Source organism: Diadema setosum, chromosome 15 (genome assembly GCF_964275005.1).
Source record: "Diadema setosum chromosome 15, eeDiaSeto1, whole genome shotgun sequence".
In the NCBI taxonomy this organism is placed as follows: domain Eukaryota; kingdom Metazoa; phylum Echinodermata; class Echinoidea; order Diadematoida; family Diadematidae; genus Diadema; species Diadema setosum.
The window spans coordinates 14,006,240-14,029,248 of NC_092699.1; the positions used below are offsets into that span (position 1 = coordinate 14,006,240).

The 23,009-nt window shown below is 38.3% G+C and overlaps 1 protein-coding gene across 1 annotated transcript in view; it reads left to right on the plus strand.

The window, feature by feature from the left end:
* Window positions 1-2,575: 2,575 nt before the first annotated feature.
* LOC140238552 (uncharacterized) overlaps window positions 2,576-23,009 on the plus strand; it is a 43,472-nt gene continuing 23,038 nt past the window's right edge. The window contains exons 1-2 of the mRNA XM_072318454.1: window positions 2,576-3,305; window positions 5,045-5,053. Coding sequence (XP_072174555.1) covers window positions 2,576-3,305; window positions 5,045-5,053 — 739 coding nt within the window. The remainder of the gene's footprint in view (window positions 3,306-5,044; window positions 5,054-23,009) is intronic.

Consider the following 23,009-nt stretch of genomic DNA (forward strand, 5'->3'; position numbering starts at 1 on the left):
AAGATGGCAGATATGACTCCCTTTTCTAAATGAGAATCCAAACATCACACGGCCAATGTCTCTGAACACAGATGAAACCTGCATGGTCATGCCTATTGCGATCAGGACTTGAATCATTGATTAAAAAAAAAAAAATCGGATCACCTTAATTTGTCAGTGATGACAAATTACAATCTCTAGTATTTTCTTTGTATTGTTGTCCACTCATACGTCATATCCTCTAGTAGTCTCCTCATCCAGCGGTTCCAACACCAAAACTTTAAAAATGCATAACTTTTGCATCGATTGTCCGATTTTTCTCAAACTTTTACTGATGTGTTCTACTAATGTTGCTGCTTTCACTCAATCCACATTGCTCTTTGGGTTTACCTTCCCTTTAAAATCTGATCATTATGATTTATGATAATAGCGTTCATAATGATTGTTACAAGTCGTTAAACCTTATCAACAGAATATGATTCTGATTTTGCTTTCATCACCCCTTTATTGGAAACCCCCCCCCCCCATAAAATGTGTATAAATATGCACATTATCTATAAAACGGAATGATAACTTAGATATACTATATATTCATATAATTATGTCAAGGTATCATAATATGTGCTACTATGTATAATCGTGTGTGAAAACTTTGGTATGGGTAAGGATATATCAGAGTTCGACAGCCTGTAACAATACAAGGCATAAGATACGGGGGGGGGGGATGGTAGGAATTTCACGCGAATGAAAGTACATGGCATTGGTTCCTCCAGTGCCTCCCCCCCCCCCCCCCCCAGCAGAATGCACTCTTAGGTTCAGAAAACCTTTTTTTGGTCATTATACCCCGCCAATGATATCATGGTCATTACTTTGTCCTGGGGTGAAGCGCCACAACGATTATCGTCATGAATTATGCCAGCTGTGTTGCATAGAAATGAAGGGGATGAGGAAAAAAAGCGGGAATTCACAAGGCCTCTTGTATAATTTCTTCTCGATGGAGACGACATGTGGGAGAGAATATTGTATATGCATAATCATTATGTATGTATAAACATATATAATATATATATATATATATCTATTATATATATATATACACATATATGTATATGTATATATATATATTTATATATTTATATATATGTATGAATATATACTTACTTACACACATGCAGACACACACACACACACACACACACGCACACATACATATAAACATACACGATAAAAAAGATATGAAAAAAAAAGAAAAAAATGAAAAGAGCCTCTACAGACGTAAATCATGACCTTTTCTATACCGTCGCTACTCGAACTTATCTGTGCTTGGATGTGTCACCATCATCAAGAGTCGCTGATTGTACGCAATTTGACGAAGCAGCAGAGGAAAGAGCGGAAACCATTGTGCATATCTTTTCATACAACTCCCCCCGCCGCGAAGAATGTCAGTAATTACAATGCTGACCATACTCACTTTCAAGCATTTGCCTCGGTATCATCTTCTCTTCGTTCTGAAGTTTGTTTGTGTTTTTTTTTTTCTCCTCCGATTATTTCATTTTATTTAATTGTAAATTCAGCTAATATTTGGCTGAAGCAATGCTGCACGCGACTGTCTGCGATTCTATAAGGACAGCATCTATCCCTGTGAAGACGGCGATCACTGTCATCTTTGGAAAAATATTCTAGTGCCATCAGAACGATAACGTGAACAAATGGTGAAACCGAATCATCTCTCAACTTTTTTTAGTGTATTTTTATGGCTCTCATTAAATTCTGCCGTCTCCTCAAAGCAATTTATTCATTTTCTTCTGTACAGGAAAATGTAATCATGTCTTTGTTAAACATGTAATATTGAAGCAAAATTAGAATATCAGTTTCGCATTCCCGAAGAAAGATTTCTGTTCGCACATTGATTGCTACTTTCGAGTCTCCATATATCGCACCGAAGCTTTATTCATCCGCGCGTCGCCCCGTTTCGCGCGCGTTGGAATAAGTGACGGTCGGCGAATCGCAGACGGACGAGTTCAGCGTCCGTGGCACTTCGGGTGACAAGCACGTCGGGCGAGCAGTCGGCGTAAAATCTCACGCGCGGCACACTTTCTCATAATTGCTGCTGCACATTGGCGGAATAAGATCAACAAGCTCTCGTAGCGCCCAGACCGACGCCATCTCTTCTGTCGCATGGCACGTCGTACGTCCACCCTCCCTTTCCCCTCGTTTCAAACTTCGAGGTGAAATAACAAACCATTAGTAATCTGCTTGATAGCAGCGCGTTGAAATGGCATGAGCTGCGAAAAAAGCCCCGTTATTTTTAGGCGCAGGGTATATTGCATTTACCCATTGGATTGGCAGGACGCTTTCAAGGATGATGTCAGTTCAGTTTGAATCTTGCATTTAACAATGTTGTTCGGAAATTGTTTACGTACTACCTCCACCACGTGCTGCGATCTATGGAAGAAGGTGAAACACTGGGAGATTTAAAAGAAAAAGCAACAACAAAAATAGCAAAATACCTGTTGAGGAACGAAAAGGAAAATTTCCAGGACACGAGAGATACAGCCATTAGAGTTGTATGACTTGATCGGCCTGCAGTACGGACATGCGATTTGGAAGATGGACTATCAAGTACTCCAGAGGACTGGACACATGTTTGAGCTTCTTCACATCTTCACTTGATGTGGACATGGAACGTGCAAACAGGGCTTCACAACGTGCAAGCAGAATTTTCCACGTGCCTCTGCATAAGCCTACTGTGCTCTACTCCAAGTTTCCGCTCACCACTTCGCCAGGAGCGTGGAAAGGCAAACAACAAGTTTTGACAGTTTTGGTCGCGTGTGACTGGGATTACAGTCCGGGGATCTTTACAATAGTGATCTGCGTTGCCCCTGTTCTAGTGTCATATTTTGAGGATGGGTTGTTCGAAAGCATGTCGCTGACGTCTGCCGTGACCGCACTGACTGACACGCACCCGGCACTTCCGTCTACGAAGCCAGTCAAAAAGTCTTCGCATTCGGACGCATCGCTGCTACCGCCAATGTACCTTAACACCACCACGCCCTTCCCAACCACACCCAGCCACACCCATCTGCCCGGCGCACCCTCCCTAAATGGATCCCATCCCCTGCCTCCTCACCCTACGCCGCTGGCTCTCGGGCAAACGAACGACACGGAATTCTACCTCCACAACGAAACGTCGACCGTGTCGGGATTTGCAAATTCCACGCAGGATGGAAATCCGGCTATTATTACGTCACTGGTGACGTCATTGGTTACCAATGAGACGCGAACGGGTAACCTGAGTGATGTGGGAACACCAGAACAGGCAGCGGGTGACACGAATACAGGTAAATCCTTCTTGAATCAATAACACACCCTTCGGAAAACAAGGTGCCTTTCGCTAACCACCATTTCGTTTTCCTTGAATAATGCATGCAATGGTTGTGTGTTTAGCAATTATAAGTACTTTAGTAGCACATAAAATAAAGGCTGCGAATGCATGCACGACAACTGCTTTACCAGCAGTACGCACGAAGACAATGCAGATAGTTCCTTTTCGAGACGTTTCAAACGTCTCGTCTAATGAAAACGACAGTAATCAAATCAATCCTGAGGTTACGGTAAATAGAATTAGCGGCGGTTGTTATGTACGTTTCACCCTGACATCCCATACGGTGTCGCTTTAATATAGCGAGAGACAGAGTCAATACATGCGTGAAAATATTCATTCAATTTGACCAATATTTTCATTTCATGCGGCGAAAAAAAAAAGGCAATCAAATAAACGTACAAACACGAGCAAAGGAATGATAAAGGCAGTTGTTACAGACGACAGACACTATCCTGGATTTCTGCATGCAACGCTTCTTTCTAAAACTTACAGATAACTGGTACGATATAGGCCTACCTTGTCAGCCCTCACTAGTCTTGTTGTTCTAACTTAAACCGACTTTTCTTTTGTGAGCGTATTAGTTAACCCTATGTATTAACTTGGCAGTTGTGTCTTTATAGAGAAATGAAGATCAGAGTATTGCTAGCTACCTTTCTCTTCGTATGGGCTAAATCGACACAATGTTCTATAATCATTCATTTCGTTTAGACGTACTTGGATCAAAGATGATGTAGGGTTTATACGCTGCTGTAGTAATGTGCACAGTTGAACTTGTTTTAATAGTGTGGTTGTGATGGGAAAATGATTAAGCCTTTTACAAGTCATATTTACTGTTTGCAAAATGCTCCCACACAATTTTTATCTCTCTGTCTCTTTCTCTCTCGCCTGTTTCCATCACGGCGACAATCTTGCCCATCTTATTTGAACATATCATATATGTGACCATGCATCACAAAACGAACAAAAAGTCGCACACAGTGATTTTGTGTGAGGACTGAAAATAGGTGAAATGGGTCAACCTTGCCAATCTTGAGTATTTTACATTTTCTGAAAGAGCAAGTCTCCTTCTATATTATGTTAAATTTTGGAATCGTAAAACAAACAGGAAACCGTGTTTTTAGCAGTTTTTCTCAACACTTTTTTTTTTGTAGAATAGTGTGATTAGATGTGTCTCATAGAATCCCCTTTTCATTTCTTAGAAACCCTGTACACACTCTTCACTTTCACCTCTAATAACTTTAGAAATGATGATGCTGCTGCTTTGAAAGCTGGCATTGATCATGAATAGAATGTGCCAATAAAGCATGCTTAGTTTCAGCTTAATCTGCAATCCCTTCATTGTTATTGCTCCGGTCGTTAACATCCTCTTTTTTGTCCCATTCATCGCACGGCTAGCGCGGCTTGATAAAGATTAAGTGCTTGAATAGACCCTTTACTTCAGAACCGCTTTTCTCAGTTTACACGTTTTAAGAGTGTGAGCTTTCTTTCCAATATTTACATAGGTTAAGAGAGTCGATTTGAATTAAGTTAAACATCATTTTAAAGCTTAGAGTCTGCTCTTTCAGAATCTGCCCTTAACTAAAAATCCATGTGTGGCGACTTTTTGTTGGTTTTGTGATGCAGGGTAACATATAGGCCTAACGCCCGTGCATCCTCTGCATTCATTCACGTTCTTTGAAGCCAGATTGGGTAATAATTCTAATTAAGCAAACGAAAAAGAATGTACCAGTCTATATCGCACAACAATATGAAATCAGATGTATCTCTTGACATACTGCTAGAACGTTGAAATAATGGCTCCGTCCCTACCGAAGACATTCTTCAGATCACTTAATAATCCACATGAATGTGGGACTGCACAATAGCTGTCGAGGTACTTAAAATATTACCGTAAACAAGTATTTTTTTTTTATACTTTTCCGCTCAGTTTCATTTCATTCACATGAAGAGAGAGAGAGAGAGAGAGAGAGAGAGAGGGGGGGGGGGGGAGGAGGGAGAGAGAGAGAGAGGGAGAGAGATTAAAGGAAGTGCGCTCACTCTTTGTACTTCCTTTCATGTACGAATATGAATAGACGTGACATTTAAAATGTCACTCGGAGGATTTTGGCGGTTTTTTTTTTTTTTTCTTTCTTTAGCTTTCCCTCATTGGGATGCGGCTTTTTGCGAGCATATTCAGCAAGAATAGAGACTGTACGAGACAAGTAAAGGGAGAGAGATGGATAATGCATAAACATACACAACTTGAGACTAACGGTGCCTGGTAGGGGCACACACACGCACACTCTCTTCCTCACTCACTCACTCACTTGCAAACTATCCTTGACGTCTCTCTAGGTTTATGATTACCCCAACGTCTCTTTTATATAACCATATCATATGAATACAGTGTACTATAATCGTTTCCATTTGCTGAAAGCCAAACCTTACCACGTGTAAATCTGAATATAAAATATATCATGCATTTGCATAAATAATTAGTGATAGGTCTATGTATGTTATATATTATTAGAATATCATTTATATTTACACATTACATGTGTTTGTATATTTGTATGTTTGTTTGTTTACTTATTCTCCAATCTCACATAAAAAAAAAAAACAACCCTGAGGAATACAAAGATTACACATGAATTAAAGACAGATTACAAAATGTGTATACACGCCGTAGGTATACATGTAAACAGTGATACGGCATCAACTCACACGTTTATTTTGATGTGAAAAGTTGCATATCAATGTTGCATAGCTAGCTGAATGCAGGGAGTAACCACGCATGCGTGTGTACAACTATTAATATACAAATACAGATGGTAACATCTCCAAAGACAGTGTTTTCTTTAAAAAGGAAATCCATCCCAAAAATAAACAAACTTCAAAAGTAAGAGAAAAAATATTCCCTACAACGATACAAAAATGACAAAAATCGGACAAGAAATAAGAAAAATACTACATTTTGAAATTTCACATTTTTTCTTAGAAAATATTTCTTGACCAGTCCTTATGAATATTCATATGTTCCAATACAAAAATATATTAGAGTTAACACTTGCTCCTTTTCTTTTTTTTTTATATAATTTTGGGGTAGGTACATCATTGCACATGGCAAGTTTTATATATCAAGGCAGCTGAAATGTGAGATCTTTATTATTTCTTTATATGAAATGAATGACAAATTGTGAGTGCATGAATGGTACATCGATGCTGCACACTGGTGATATAAGTATCATACATCTTGTACATATAAACCTACATCACACATATTGCTTATCATCACAATCATTAACCTGTATACATCAAATTTAAGTCAATCAAGCTGGAGGAGATAATCACTTTCTCTCATAGTCGCGTAACAACTCAGTGGTGACGCTTTTTCTCAAGAGAATGCAATCAAGCTTTCCGGCCTTTTAAGAGAGAAAGTCTCTGAAACACATCATCTTTATCAAAACACTGACCAGCAAACTATGTGCGCCTTTCCTACAGAGAAAGGTAACACTCGATATCAACTGTTGACGTTCCTGCTATGATTTCTGGCAATCTGAAAAAAAAAAAAAAAAAAAAAAACATCAGAACTTTGAGGCAAAATTTCTCCTTTCACCGGGACTGGCTGTGACATGTAAGAGGGAAGCCGTCGCTGTACATGCAAAGGAGCGGGTTATTTTCCGTCGACGCGCGCTTTGTGTGCGCTAAGAATAGAACGTGTGTCAATACACTCTCTTGAACCAAATCAATGTAAAGCGTCTAAATCTGTCGTCTGCAGCCATTCCCTTGAGCGATGTATGTATCATAAACAGCTGCGGAAGTACGGGGAGCTTGATGGATGAAGACATTGTGATTATGTATCATGCCAAGACTTAAACTGCAAGTACGGCTGCGATGCAATTGTTCCTCTATCTGATTTGACCTCGGGTTATAGAATGCCCATTAATTTGAATAGCAGTGCCCATAGCAGACGATCGATTGCAGTGATATCATGTATGTGACACAAAAGTCGATTGTAATTTATGTCCTTTTACTTCAAATTAGCCTGCGTTTGAAACATGAGCTTTGATAGTTGTCAGAGCACATAAAATAGAATGCGACCATGCGATTTCAGAGGTGACACTCAAGAACGTGAAGAATACTGTAATTATTTTCCGGCGTTTTCACTTCAAAAACATGTCTGTCCTTGTTTGAGAAAAACGTCAGTGGACAAAGAAGGAGGCGTTTCAAAGGAAAAGGAAATATTCAAAATAGAAGACAGAAAGGGAAAAAAAAAACAGAGAGAGAGAGAGAGATACATACATACTGTACATACATACAAAAAGGAAATGCCTTGTCAGTTTGTCAGTCGTCTGCGATGCATGGATCTTTGCGGTATGCCAAGTACTTTGTATACAAACTTCTTTAACCCTATAAAGCCCAAGCTATTTTGACCACTTCCAGACCCCCTTATACAACTTCTTTATTGTCCCCGCCGAACGAGTTCGAGCAGGGGACTTTGAAACGGGCTCCGAACGTGTGTGTGTCCGTGCGTCCGTCCGCGCGTCCGTCCGTCCGTGTGTGCGTCCATGTGTGATCAAAATGTTCAATTTGCTACTTCTCTGTCATTTATGAGCCAATTTTGATTCTGTTTGCTTTATGGAAATGTTTGGAAGTTTCAATCGAAAAGGCGATAAGAAGGTTAAGGACAAAATTTAGAACCAACTAAATGAAAGTGTTTATGATTTGTCATTTAGTAATAAAATTATCTAAGAGCGGAATGGTGTAGTATCTCTCCTCCACACAAGGGAGCTATATTGCATTATTATTGTCCCCGCCGAACGAGTTCGAGCAGGGTCTATGAAACGGGCTCCGTACGTGTGTGTGTCGTGCGTCCGTGTGTCCGTCGTGTGTGATCAAAATCTTCAATTTGCTACTTCTCTGTCATTTACGAGCCAATTTTGATTCTGTTTGCTTTATATGATAGCACTACATGGGAGCTTTGAAACTTCTACACAGAATTTCAGTTGTGACATTTGACCTTGACCTTTGACCTATATTGTACATTTTGCTACAAAATGCTACTCCTTCGCCATTTCTAACCCGATTTCGATTCCGTTTGCTTTATGTGATGGCACTAGGTGAGGGCTTCAAAACTTCTACACAGAATTTTGACCTTTGTCTTCTTTGACCTTTGACCTTGACTTTTGACCGATATTGTACATTGGCTACAAAATGCTACTCCTTCGCCATTTCTAACCCAATTTCGATTCCATTTGCTTTATGTGATGGCACGGGTGAGGGCTTCAAAACTTCTACACGAATTTTGACCTTTGACTTCTTTGACCTTTGACCTTGATTTTTTACCTATATTGCACATTTTGTTACAAAATGCTACTTCCGGCGGGGACATATATTACGCACCGCGTAATTTCTACTTTTCCTTGTTATATGATGTATGACCGTCATATTTGGCACATGGGTAGAGCAACTCATACTCTACATGACCCAACATTTGACATTTCTTAAGGTCATCCACTGAGGGCGCTATTTACCAAAATATAAAAAATGGATAGGAAATACGCTAAAATCATGTTTTTCTTTTTATTTCTTTATCCCCAGTATATTGTTTTACTTTATATCAATCATTTTCATATTTACAACAAAGGAAAACCAAGTCAACCTTCACTATTTATTATGGTTGAAATTCCTCAAGGTCAACATATGGGGACACTATTCATTACAATATAAAGAAATATATAAAACCTATGATGTATTGCTTGGAATGGATACATAATTGGTATCTCATTTCATATTTCCAAAATATTGAAATTTTGAGCTTGCAGAATGATAACATGATAAACAAATAATATTACAGGCAAAGCTTGTGTGAAGATAACACAAAATAAAAGGGTAGTTTTTGGAAAATGCTTTATTTTCGATTATTTCTATTATATTCATTGTTTGATGCCTATGTTATAGAAAGTAAAGGAAATAATAAGAAGACCATTTCAGGGTAATTCATAACCATAATTACTTCACCCTTAGGGTCCAAATTACAGCCAAGAACCCGCCCCCCCCCCCTCCATATCATCCATTATATTGTTAACTGAATTGGAACAGAAAATCATGCAAAATCTGACGAACATGGTTGTCAGTTTACGGTTGCCATGGCAAGCTGCATTATCGGACATAGCTAAATTATACATCAAAATGTGCGCAATAAGATTTTAGGAGAAGTTACCAAATTTGGTTGAAGTCAAGTAAAGGATGTAAGCCACCCCCCCCCCCCCCCCCCGGGCTTTAATGGGTTAAAGGTAGATTTCCTCCGTTGTGTTATACTTACAGGATTTTTTTTTCAAATTTTAAGATCTTGTCATGTCATAATAACATCTTTTTTATGATTCTATTTGAATATCAGTGATGACTCTCATGTTCCTAAACATCCCCCACGACATAAGCTGTTTTGAAGGAGGTAGAAAAATCCAAATAGAGTAGCGAAGTGATTATGTCACATTCTTTTGTAAAAGCTTGGGGTTTGAACCAGTTACGCGCGTAGAATTGCGCGGGCCAGAGACGTTGTCTCGAACCAGTTTCCATGGAGATGAATGGCTCTGACATCACACTTTGGTACTCTATTGACTTCGAGAAGGTCCTCCTTTAAGACTCACTTCAGTTATAGCTTCAAATAGCTTCATGAGATTTGTTTCGATTTTGCTATATGAAAACATAATGCAACTGTCTTAGATTCCTGGATTCTCATCATTATTACTACTGAAACCTAATTCCAAAGGGGAAAAATTCCCCAATGCAACTTCTCATTCTGATTTGATGTTTAATTTATGACAGACACAAAATCGAACTAATTCACAATTTTGAAAGTCAACGTTTTATCAACGTATAGGTTGCCATTAATAGTGATCACTCATCGCATTTAATAACTACAACAACTCTAGCAATTTGGGTTGTAATTTTTAGGAAATAGTAATTAACAACAATCTAAAGTTTTGTTATTGTCTATACATCATAGCATAGACTGGCGAATACTTGACACTGTAGTCTTCCATTGAATCCATTATTAGTCGCATATAGTTTATAGACATCACTGCAATTCATAAAACAACAACAACACAAACAACATTTCCCATTGGCCAAGGCACGGAACCCGCACTGGATAGGATTGGAAATCACCTAACATCCACAGACCAGGAGTAATTAAATGCCCGCCAGAAACTCTCATCTACGTTTTCACTGCGGTCATATATTGGGGATCACCATTAATAACCAGGAGTTATGAGGCGAGCATATAAATTCATAGGGGGCTATAAGAATAGATAGTAATGAGTGTGACCTTAAGACGGGTATGAGGGCGTTAAGTGTGGAAAATTCCATTCTTGACTCAGAGTTTGACTACCGCTCAAAATAAGGATCCCAGTCCTCTCAGCATGCTCAGACTGCAACCTGCTTGAGATTTTCATGTTACATGACAATGATGACGGACTTTGATATTGAAATAATTATGTACATTATAAACTATCAGACACCACACACACACACACACACACATAGGCCACACACACACACTTCACATACATACATACATACGCCACACACACTTATCCAAATAGAGTGTATTTTCAGTAGGTTTCATGTACTTTAAAGTAGATTCCATCGTATTTCTGTGGCATTTTTGTTTACATTCAGTAATATTGAAGGATTGACCTTCGTATATGTTTGTAATGTTGTATTGTACATCCAAGCTGGATATCATGCATCATTCTATTTTGTTATTTTAAATTTTGACGACTTTACCATTGAGAAATATGAAAATGAATTGAAATGAAATGAAATGTATCAAAACATTTTGCTTCTTTCTTTCTTTCTTTTTTTTTTTGGGGGGGGGGGATTGAAATGATGCAACTACAGAGATCAAATTCGTCTAAAAATAAGAATGCCATATTTGCCGACTTTTTCGCTTCAAATTCCAATTTTCATTGGATTTGTGTAATTCATTAATTCATTCATGTGTAATTAATTGGACATGAGTTTCATATTTGTATATCATTATGTTTGATTATGTTGAAAAAAATTGTAAGTGATACCATACGGAGAATGAATAAATCAAATCAAATCAAATCAAATCAAATCAAATCAAATCAAACCAAAGACACGTCTAATCTTGTACTGGAAAAAAAAAAAGAAATGTTAGTGGACGCGGAAGCACGCTATCCAAAAAGAATTTACCGCCAGAAGAAGAAAATATCTGAAAATAAAACACCGACAAAAAAAAAAAAAAAAAATTAGATGCATTTCCCCCTTATCTATCTATCTGCATGTATCTATCTATCCACCAATCTAGCTGTAAAAGTGGATATTTTCGCGCGACTAATTTTTCGCGCTCGGCGGGTTTAGAAGAGTTTCTCGTGTTTTTAATTCCGTGGAATCAAGACATCAACTACTGGAACATATGGCAAGCAAAAATATTCGCGTGCTTTTATTTTCGCGCTAGTTTCTGGTTGCGCGAAATGCGCGAAAATTTAAACACCGCGAAAATTTCCACTTTTACAGCAGTATCTATCTATCTATCTATCTATCTATCTATCTATCGATCTATCTATCTATCTATCAATATCTATCTAATTATACTGTACTAGTATTCATATATGTATGATATTATTCCTCTCCTTTCACAGAAGATTCGCACTCCGCCTGAGGCTCAATACAGTTTTTGTCACCTTATGTAATAAACCACACATAATGAATAGAAAATATTTTTCAAATCTCATACCTCCGTCACCGCGCAAGACTTTCGTCTCACATTGATTTTCTGATATTGCATCTTCACGAGAGGACTTCGCCAATAGACAGCTTTCGGGTAAGCGAAATCAAGCGCTGCTACTGTTGAAACCAAGTGAAGTCACATTAAATGTTGTGAGTGCCTTACTCTATAGACGGGTTGCCCCTGACAACCAAAAAATCTTGCTCGAGGTTGCCCGACGTAACAACAAGTGATGCATGCAATGTGGATGCCAAGTATTAAATTAAACTGGAACAGATTAAATTTCGTTGATCGTTATTGGGTGAGCTCCGGAGAAAGTTACTGACAAATTTTGATACATGTACATTAATGAACCAGACTGTTGAAATGACATGAAACAAAACAAAGCAAACAAAACAAAACAAAACAAAATAAAATCCGCAAACACTGATATTTGATTTAGAAATATATATATATATATATATATATATATATATATATTAGTATATACATTGTACATATTAGAACAGCAAAACCATCTGCTGTTACAAAGTCGAGCTCACTTATCGAGATTGCTGATAGGATAACCTATAGGATGGGCATTTACTTGACTTGTGCCGCAATACACCTTTAAAATGTGAAACCCATCTGTTTGCCCAAAGTTGCAACAAATGGAAGTGATTCAAAAGGTGCACTTCATAAATTAACGTCATAATGGAATGGAAAGGAAGGCTAGACACAATAATCCTTGAGTATATAAATGGAAGATGACTTTTTTTTTAACAGCTCCCTTACATTGTAGTCTAATGATAACTTTTGCTAATCATAGCTGCTGCATGAACTGGGTTGTTTGATTTGACTAGCTAATATGTGTTTACCCCTTAATGGGTAAATAAAGTCAGAGGCTCATAATGAATCAATAATTCTCAAGCTTATCGCGTCAACTGTTGATACCTCATGAATATTCATACAGAATGCTATTTCTTGTCTAGAGACTGTGTGTATCCGCACCGATACATGACATCACCGATATATCCACCGTATTCTCGAAATCAGGTGGTTTTGGTTTCAACGCATTCTTGGTCCATGCTGACTCGAGAAAAATATTGTAACCGATATTTCTGTGATTGATAATTTTCTTTTAGACCATCATCATAGAAAACGATTTTAATATCAATCCTTCATTTGCCTGATTCACTTAAAGAATTACGTCTTACAAAGAAGATCTCTAAAGGCGTTATGGAAATTACCTAGAAAATCCTACAAATATTGACAAAAGACCCACTTTAAAGCAATGGAGAACTGGTAACTAGAATCTCGCACCGGGATAAGAATGCGTGTCATGTTCGTAAATGATTGTATTGTTATCGTCTTCACAGTTGGGACAGTTAGAACCAATTATCCACGTGCCTGACAATGGAAACAACACACCCGTCCATTCGCAATTAAGTGAGGTAAATGGTCACCATTCACAACAGTAATCAGCATTTAGGAATGATTGGACCCGAGTCAGTCCAGAGACAGAGGGAGAGAAAAAGAAAGACCGGGGCCGTTAAGCGGCGTGGACATTAGCACAGCGCAGCAGCAACCACAATTTCCTTCTCTAGCGTGTTTCACAGGGATCGACAGGAGCGTATGGAATTGGCGCCACACACTGCGCGCCACACTTTTAATGACGTGGCGCCAAATTGGCGCCAGAGCTCCCCTTGGATGTCCCACCTACCTATATACCAAATGCACACGGGATTCGTTATCAACCTGTTGCTGCTGCTCCACAGGGAGAAAGGCCATGAATATAATGAAATGAATAATAAAGGAAGCGTCGAGATTGGTGTCATTCCATTGTTTTGCTCTACTTACGTGGGATATGCCTATGTAAAAGATAATTAGTCAATGCGATCGCACTTGTTCCACTTAAAGCAGGGACGACGGAGAGTGGCCATATTTACTCACGCAAAGCAGAGAGAGAGAGAGAGAGAGAGAGGGTGGGGGGGGGGGGCGAGGAGGCAAGGATTAGCTTAATGTATGGGTACTGCGTGTTCAGTCCCAAGGGCAAAGTTCTGCGTCATGTCGATTAGCAGTTAAACCAATGGAAGGATCTTCATAATCTGATGGCCTTTAAATTCATGCTTTTTAGCCCACCGCCACTCGTGGTCCCTGGTTGCGGGGATAAATGATAGTGGTGGAGAGAATCAGGAAAAGAGGGCTTCAGACAAAGAGAGAGAGAGAGAAAAAAAAACAACAAACAAACTGGAAGATGTGAAAAAAATGTTAAGTGACTTCCAGTGACTTTCATGCAGCGGTAGTCATTTGTTACATCTCCATCTATCTATAAAGAAGATGGCTGGATAGCCCACGTTCAGTTGCAATAGCTTGTCTTCCATGGGGTCCAGCTGGATGTAAGGCGGGACAAGGAGTTTAAAGGGAAGGTAAACCCAAAAAGCAATGTGGATTGAGTGAAAGTAGCAACATTAGTAGAACACATCAGTGAAAGTTTGAGGAAAATCGGACAATCGATGCAAAAGTTATGAATTTTTAAAGTTTTGGTGTTGAAACCGCTGGATGAGGAGACTACTAGAGGATATGACGTATGAGTGGACAACAATACAAAGAAAATATATAAAGGAAATTCAACAAAAATTCACTTTTCTAGAATTATGAAAGAGCAATGGACCAACCTCTTTCAGAAAGCAAGGGGAATAATTGCTACCCCTAACATATGTCAATATCAAGTTGATGGAATTTGTAATTTTCATGAAAAATGGATTTTTTTAGAATTTTCTTTATATTTTCTTGGTATTGTTGTCCACTCATACGTCATAACCTCTAGTAGTCTCCTCGTCCAGCGGTTCCAACACCAAAACTTTAAAAATTCATAACTTTTGCATCGATTGTCCGATTTTCTTCAAACTTTCACTGATGTGTTCTACTAATGTTGCTGCTTTCACTCAATCCACATTGCTCTTGGGGTTTATCTTCCCTTTAACTCCTGGTCGGGACAACTTCAACGGGTTAAACACCCTGCTCTTTGCGATGAATAAATGAAGTGGGATCTTTCACGTCCATGATTTGTATATTCACAAGTATCCGATACATTTTGTTTCTGTAAACAGGTTTACGTGATTGCACCTGTAGTCTAGAACTATTACAATATATGTGGTCAGAGTATGCAGTATAATGGCGTCATATTAACTCATGGTAGCCTCTCCAACGTTTAACAGATATTGGAGAACTTTCTGGTACCCAAGTTTAGTCCATCTGTTTTTTCCTGTCAGAATATATCTAAAATATCATTCCATCATTAAAATGCGGTATAGTTTCATCTGAATGTCGCTTCGAGATCCAAAACAATATGCACCTCATAAATATATGCATGGTGTTGATTCTTAGCTGCGCTTTTGCAAAATTAAAACTTTAGACATTATAATCAAACATATTTAGCACCCATTTCACACGAGGAACCATTGTTTATTAGGTGTTGGTGTCATTTCGTGACATAGAATGGACATGGTGCTGTTGCACTGCACACACTTTAAATAGCAATCATTTGCAAATCGAAGCCGCTATCTATCTACAGTCAGTACTAACTTCAAGTACAGACGACAATGTCGTGCGACGAAATGTTATTCGATCGAACGATCCGAAGGGTCAATTCTGCACAGTCTTCTCCCCCAATCTCTCCCCCCTAAATCGTATTTTTGTTATCACTCACTTCTCTTCCCTTTATGGCACTGTCTGTCTCTCTCGTGCTCTTGTGTCTCCTGCTTGGTAAACAATGTCGAAGCATTGGTCGAAGGGAGGAAAACGGCGCGAGCACGTTCGACGTCTGCGCAGACGAAACCTGATGCTCGCCACGGAAGGCTACACGTGCGCTCTTTTACATCACTCGCAAATTTCACACCGGTCTCAGGTTGTGTTTGCTCACGTTTGTGTGCATGTCCTACCAGTCTCCCGGTGTCTCTCCATTGGGCAACGTTTCCTCCATGTCATGCACTATGTTGCGACCTCCTCCGCCCTGCAAAGCTCGGGAGTGGTTTCACATCCGCCAACCATCACCTTTAGTGTCTTTATCCGTCTCTTTCTGTCTTATATTTTTCTCCCTCTGTCGGTCTGTCTATTCCCCCTCTTCTTGACTGTATCTATGTTTATGTGTAGATTCTCATGATATGGTATGTCAGTTGTGTTAATTAGGCTTCCATCAAGATCAACCAGTTGCTTGATGTTGGAGTCCTGTGTTTTTCTGTTATCGATTGTAGTTTGTTTGTTTGTTTTTTATCAGGCTGATTTTGATAATATTGTTTTTGAAATCCACTCAGCTATACTCTTTATCTAACTATGTAAGATCATACCTATATATTTATTTTTTTCATAACGTATCCACGGAATGCACGTGTTTATGTTACTTTGTCTGAAAAACCACAGAATTAATTCAAACTAAATACAATCAAGTCGAATCTATCTGTCTATCTCACGATGCTTATCTACTAATTATTGTATTCTCAACGTATCTGCATATAGCTTGTGTTTTGTTTTGTATCCTGGCGTAATGAAAAGACACATTTTAATCCCGGTCAGAACGAGCTAGTACACGGTCATCGCCATTTTGCTGCAATGATGCATTTTTGTTGTTTTTATTGTTGTTGTTGTGTTTGGTGTCCTTCGGTTACCACGTCCTCGGTGTTTGATTTCTCAATGGCGTGTTGAGACTTAAATACCCAAGGCATTCAAATCACGGTCAATCTTGCTCGCACACTGGGAGGCCATACCGAATGAAGCCACCCACAAACTATGCCCAGCTCAATCAAACGCCGTGAATTTCCTACTGAAGGTCTGGCGTGCATTTGATATTGGCTGCGAGCAGAGAGAAAATTCATAGAAATAATTATATATAATAATACATATATGTATATATACCCTATGTCCCCCCCCCAAAAAAAAACACACAAAAAAAAACAAACAAACAAACACACAACAAAAACACAAACTAAAATTCAACGGGGCTCTCAGCAATGACATATTTGAACATAGTAAGTCAATCCTAATACACTTTCATGGTATGAAACTATAAATTATCCAAATCATACAGAAAATCCCTCCTGATTTGCTTCAGTGGTCAAAGAGAAATGAGGATCCTTGTAGAGCATGTCAGGAATCCCCTCCCTCCAAGTTCTGTCCATTTTTCAAGGTTAAAACCATCTAATTTTACGCATTTTTCACCAATAATGAATAAACATATGGCAATCTTTTGGCTGCCGTCTTGAATATCTCAAAATCCTCAAGAATTATGCAAAAATTACGTAGTCCAGATTCGGATGCGCCACCCCTTGGATAAGCTAAAACTGCACCTTTCTTTTCATTTGTCACTCTTTATAATGAATTACATACGAATTTAAACATTTCAAACATTGAAATCTTGAATATCTTAAAGCCCTTAAGGATACAATATAAGTCGCACCTTCGAAATAGGGCACATTCACCATTAAAACAAACAAACAAACAAACGAACGAACAAACAAACAAACAAACAAAAAAACATCAGGCTGACGGTAAAAACATGGTTCAGTTTCTGGCACATAAGCTAATGGGCGAATCTCTACCAGAAACCAATCCTTCATTGGAGGTGGCTAACCTTACGGTAAGAAACCAACCCAAACCAAACCAAAGAAAGAAAGAAAGAAAGAAAGAAAGAAAGAAAGAAAGAAAGAAAGAAAGAAAGAAAGAAACAAGAAAACAGCTACCATACAAAACAAAACGAAACTACCATCATTGCACCACCAACAACAACAACAACAAGAAGACGACCTAGTAGCAGCATATCGGACAAAAAAGTTCTCCGTAGAAGCGTGTCGTCGACATGGTCGAAGAAGCGAACGAACAAAGGCAGAGGACCAAGGCATTCTTTTGGGTTGCGAAGGTGGTCAGTCCTGTGTCAGTCTCTTAAAACAAACAAAGAAAGATGGCCAGTTCGACTCAAAATAGCGCATGCTTGTCCATCCACACCATCTTGGACCCATGATATTCTTTTTTTCAAATTCTTATTTCAGGTGTAAAGATAATGAGATGCCTTGTAATGGCGGATGGGGTGGAACTAAGGATTGTTACAGAATTAATGAATTTCACCTGGGTACATAAAGCGTAATCTTGCTCTCCTGATTATAGATTTTATTATCACTATTCCAAGGCAACTGACTGCGGAAACGAAAGGACATCATGTAATTCAATCTGAAATGACTTTTTTTTTTGGGGGGGGGGGGGGTCTGCTGGACATTACTTTGAAGTGACAACACGCTGACAGGAATGGAGAAGATATGACAAGACATAGATGTTGGTAATTATACCCGCCTGAAATAGACAGTATCCTCGCTAAAAGGTTGGAGCAGATGAAATGCATGCCTGGTAATCCTATTTGCTCTTTTATTCCCATTTTGTCATCACTCGGAGAGTTGCATTCTAATCCACCTGTTCTCCCTTTAGGGTCCTTCAAACTCGATGTACCATATACGCAGGAAAATACGTCCGGAATTACCGGCAGCAGTATTGTTGATATAGAATAAGTCACACTGACGTAGACCTTTTAAAGGACGAATTTCCATTTTTTTTCTCTTTAAACTTAATGATTTGTCAGCAAATATGTCAAATTTTATGACAAAAAGTGAATTCTTGAAATGCCAAGGCTAAATGGAGCTGCGTAATTTCATAATACTCTTGGTCTAAAATTATCGCATCCTGTGTTCGTCATCACCATGAAATGCTAGTTTACTTGTATGTGTGTTTGTGTGTGTGTGTGCGTGGTGTGTGAGTGTGTATGCGTGTTTGCGTACGTGTGTGTGTGTGCGTGTTTGTGTGTGTGTGTGTGTGTGTGTTTAATCTTATCCTTCGCTTAATGTCTGTGTCTGTTCAAGGCCTGCGCATTGTGGATGTCTACCAATGCTTTTTTCAACAGATTGCTTGTATTTTCTACAATGTTGTGCGACATTGAACATTGAAAATTGAGGATTGAGGATTGAGGAAAATTGAGGATTGAGGAAAAAACATTGAAAATTGAGGATCTTCACACCTTTCAAACTGCTGTTTTTATGTATAAATATACATTTAATTGTCTTCCAAAAATTTTTGACTGTTTCTTCACTCCAAATTCCACCGTTCATTCATATCCAACACGTCAGTCGTCCGATTACCATCTCGAAAACCCCAAAATCATTTTAGCCCAAAAATCATTAAAACATAATGGACCAGATATTTGGAATTCTTTACCCCCTAATTTAAAACAATGTACGTCGTTGAACATTTTCAAACGAGAACTAAAAAACACCCTTATAATCCAGTATACTTCTGACATTTAAATATTCATACCACCTGGTCAACAAACACCCTAAACAATGAGTTCACGGCCATAACTGAAGTAACATTCACCTCATCACACTGATACACAAAATAACACTCAACGTACAAACCAAGATTCATCCCAACACAATGCACACCGCACTGCACCGCACGTCCTTCACACAATACTTCCCACTCAGTGAGTGGCAAGATTTTCTTTATGTATCTCTTTATTGTGCCCTTCGCAGAATTACTCCCCACTCAGTGAGTGGCAAGATTTTCTTTATGTATCTCTTTACCTGGGGCCATCTTCCTCGTCAAGCTTAGCTTATGATGATGGTCCCCTGCATTTCATTTTTATCATTTCCTATTGCTTCCTTTCATATATGATATTCGTATTTGAAAAGAAAAGAAAATGTATGTAAGATCCAAACGTTACGAATATTAGCTGTGTAAATGACTATGTAAGTATTTTGTTGATTTGTTGATTTGTATCGATTTTGAAATGCAGAAATAAAAACTGAACTGAACTGAACTGAACATTATACGAATTACAATCATGTGTTTCAATGTGGTGTTCCATCAATTAAGAAACGTTACACTCAGTGCACTACAAGGTCATTTGATTATTTTGTTTAATACAGTTGAGTAGGTGCCCACGCAATCACTGATATTCAACGAACTACAGAGGAGAAGAAGTTCAACGTGATTTGACTAATTACATTCGTTTCCATGATAAATAACAGTTGCCCATACCTTTTTTAACATGATTTCCCTCCTCACCAGAGAGCCTGTTTTCATAAAGATTATGACATTTATGCAATTTGAATTGCAGTGGAGAGCAGGAAGCGCGGACAATATGAGGCCCCTTGTAATAATTATAAACACTTCTCACAACCCATCCTGCATTTAACGAACACCTCCCTCACCTCTCCCCGACTCTCTTATGGGAAATATATATCGGAATTTTTTTAGGTAGCACCACTTTAATGCACAATGCATTTAACAATGCCAGTCTTATTTTTAATCTGAAAAAAAAAAAACTGGTATGTATATGATATCTTGCACACACGAACATTTTTTGTTTTGTTTTATGATATTCTTTATTTGAATTTCATTCAATGTCAAGTCCATGTTAACAACGAAATTAATATGAACAAAAACAAGCAACTGTATTCTTCTCTCTTGTGCTGCTAAATCATTTTTTCCCCTCCAACATACTCAAACACTTACCCCCAAAAAGTGCATGATATAATAATCTAACATTATGCAAAATAATTACGGTTACATTATTCAATATCATCATAAGGGTGTAAGTCAATCTTACCACTTCCTTTCCTCGAAGCCAGTCGAGGCTGTTTTACGTGATTTTGTTTATACCGTCTATAAACCTAAAGCAAGTACGTTTTGCTAAGATTCTGCAAATGTCCGACCTTTTCTGCACACCTCGAATTCTGTTTTCAGATGGGTATCGGCCACTTCTTTGAATTTTCTACAGTTTGAATCACCCCCTGTTCCAAAAATAGTCAAAAGATAGGAGAGAACCCCTCATTGTCTCTTCCTTTATCTTGGAGAAAGTTTTCGTTTAAAATTAAATTAGGCGTTTTTATATTCCTTCAGTGCGTATTATGTCCCTTGTGAGGAGATTCATAACGTGTCTAAAAATATATGTATGTGACTTCGTGCAACGACTATTATAATCAGATATCAGTTCGAGTTGACATTTTGCTTAATCCCACGGGGCATTTCCAGGTAAAGTATACTTTTTACACTTCACTGACGAATAAGAGATATTGCCAACATAATAATGTGTGTTTGTGTGGGTCTGTGAGTGTGTGTGTCTGGGTGTGTGTGTGTATGTGTGAAGATGTGTGTATGTACGTGTGTGCCACTAAGATTTACATATATTCAATAGATATCTTCATATGTATTTTTTTCTATTGAATTATTTGACGCGCATGCGTACATATTGTCGACTCTCAATGAAACCGGAATTGTTTAACAGTCGTTATTGGATGGCAAAACAGCGGTAAGCGGGAATCAGAATCTTTCATTTTGTTGGGTTCTTTTACATTCATTTTGGCGTCCAGCTGTCTTCACACGCCGAGATTTCTCTTGTTAACGGTTCTACTCTGTCACAGGTCTGCCATGTCCACTGGAGGAGCAATCCCGCTTCTCTGTCCGAAAAAACGTACGTGCTTTGAATTATCTCCCGTCAAACCCAGCCAGTCTCGAAAATCCAGCAGCTTATCAATATTGAATCACACGTGACAAGAACGCGATGTATCAATTTTGGCGGGAAAGCGAACATACGTCATCCAGTGCTGAGCGTCCTTTATTTTGTCGTCCCTGGCGGATCAATTCGTCGAAAATGAATACAGAAGTGGTCGAACGAGCAATCATTAGAATACAGATAACCGTAATAAATCATTTACGACAAAAAGAGAGTTATTTGTTTATTATACAAATCTCTGGTAGGCATCTTGAATTTATTGTCGGCTATGAGGAGTACCCTGTGGGAAATCCATCTCTCTGCTACAGGGGAAAAATGGGAAACAAGAAAACGACTCCTTATTCCACTCGATCATTTCGTTTATGATTCAGTAATGGATTGCAACCATTACTATACGCCAAATAAAGTTATTTAGTCTTATTGCCCTAAATACATTTTACATGTTCTATGGCCGACATTTTTCAGTGAGGCAATTAGTACCATTTCAGGGGGGAAATAGGCTTTGTTTCCCTTATGCAGTTACGTAAAAACAATCTTAATTTGATATGAAACAATTTATGAAAGCCTTTTCTCAGCTGTATCACCCCCGATATCCCCTGGACTGCTTTCTAAATGACGGCGCGACCACCTTACTCTGTTTGGGTGTGACAAAGCCTTAATTCTTCACCGTTTGTTTGGCAGTAATCCAATGTTTTAGCTGAAATGTAATGCATGAAAGCTCCCATGACGTAGAATGGAGACCCATACATTGACATTTCTTCCAAGGCCCTGGGTTTTGTGTATACCTCGTTATAGTAACATATTGATTCAAAATTGTGAAAATGAAGATTCTGTTTGTCTATCTCCAAAATATATATTTTTCTCCTCATTAATTCATATTTTGTATGATAATGATAATAACAAAAATAATATCAAGAATGATAATGATAATAATAATAACTATTATAATAATAATAATGATAATAATAATAATAATAATAATAATTTTTTTTTTTGATTTGATTTATTGTCCCAAAATGAAATTAAGTTTTCACATGGTTTGACAATACAGATACATATATAATAATATACATATACATACACATTTTGATAATACATAAACAGAAAAGTAACATTCTAACAGATAATCAATCAAAATTTACTACATGCTTAAATTGTATAAATAACACACAAAAGACACATTGTCTATGTTGTTATATAACAATATGTGACCGTGCATCACAAAACGAACAAAAAGTCGCACGCGTTGATTTTGTGTGAGGGCTGGAAACAGGTGAAATGGGTCAACCTAGCCGTTTTGAGTTTTTCATACTTTCTCAAAGAGAAAATCTTCTTTATTGTGCTAAAGTTTGGGAGCATAAAACAGACAGGAG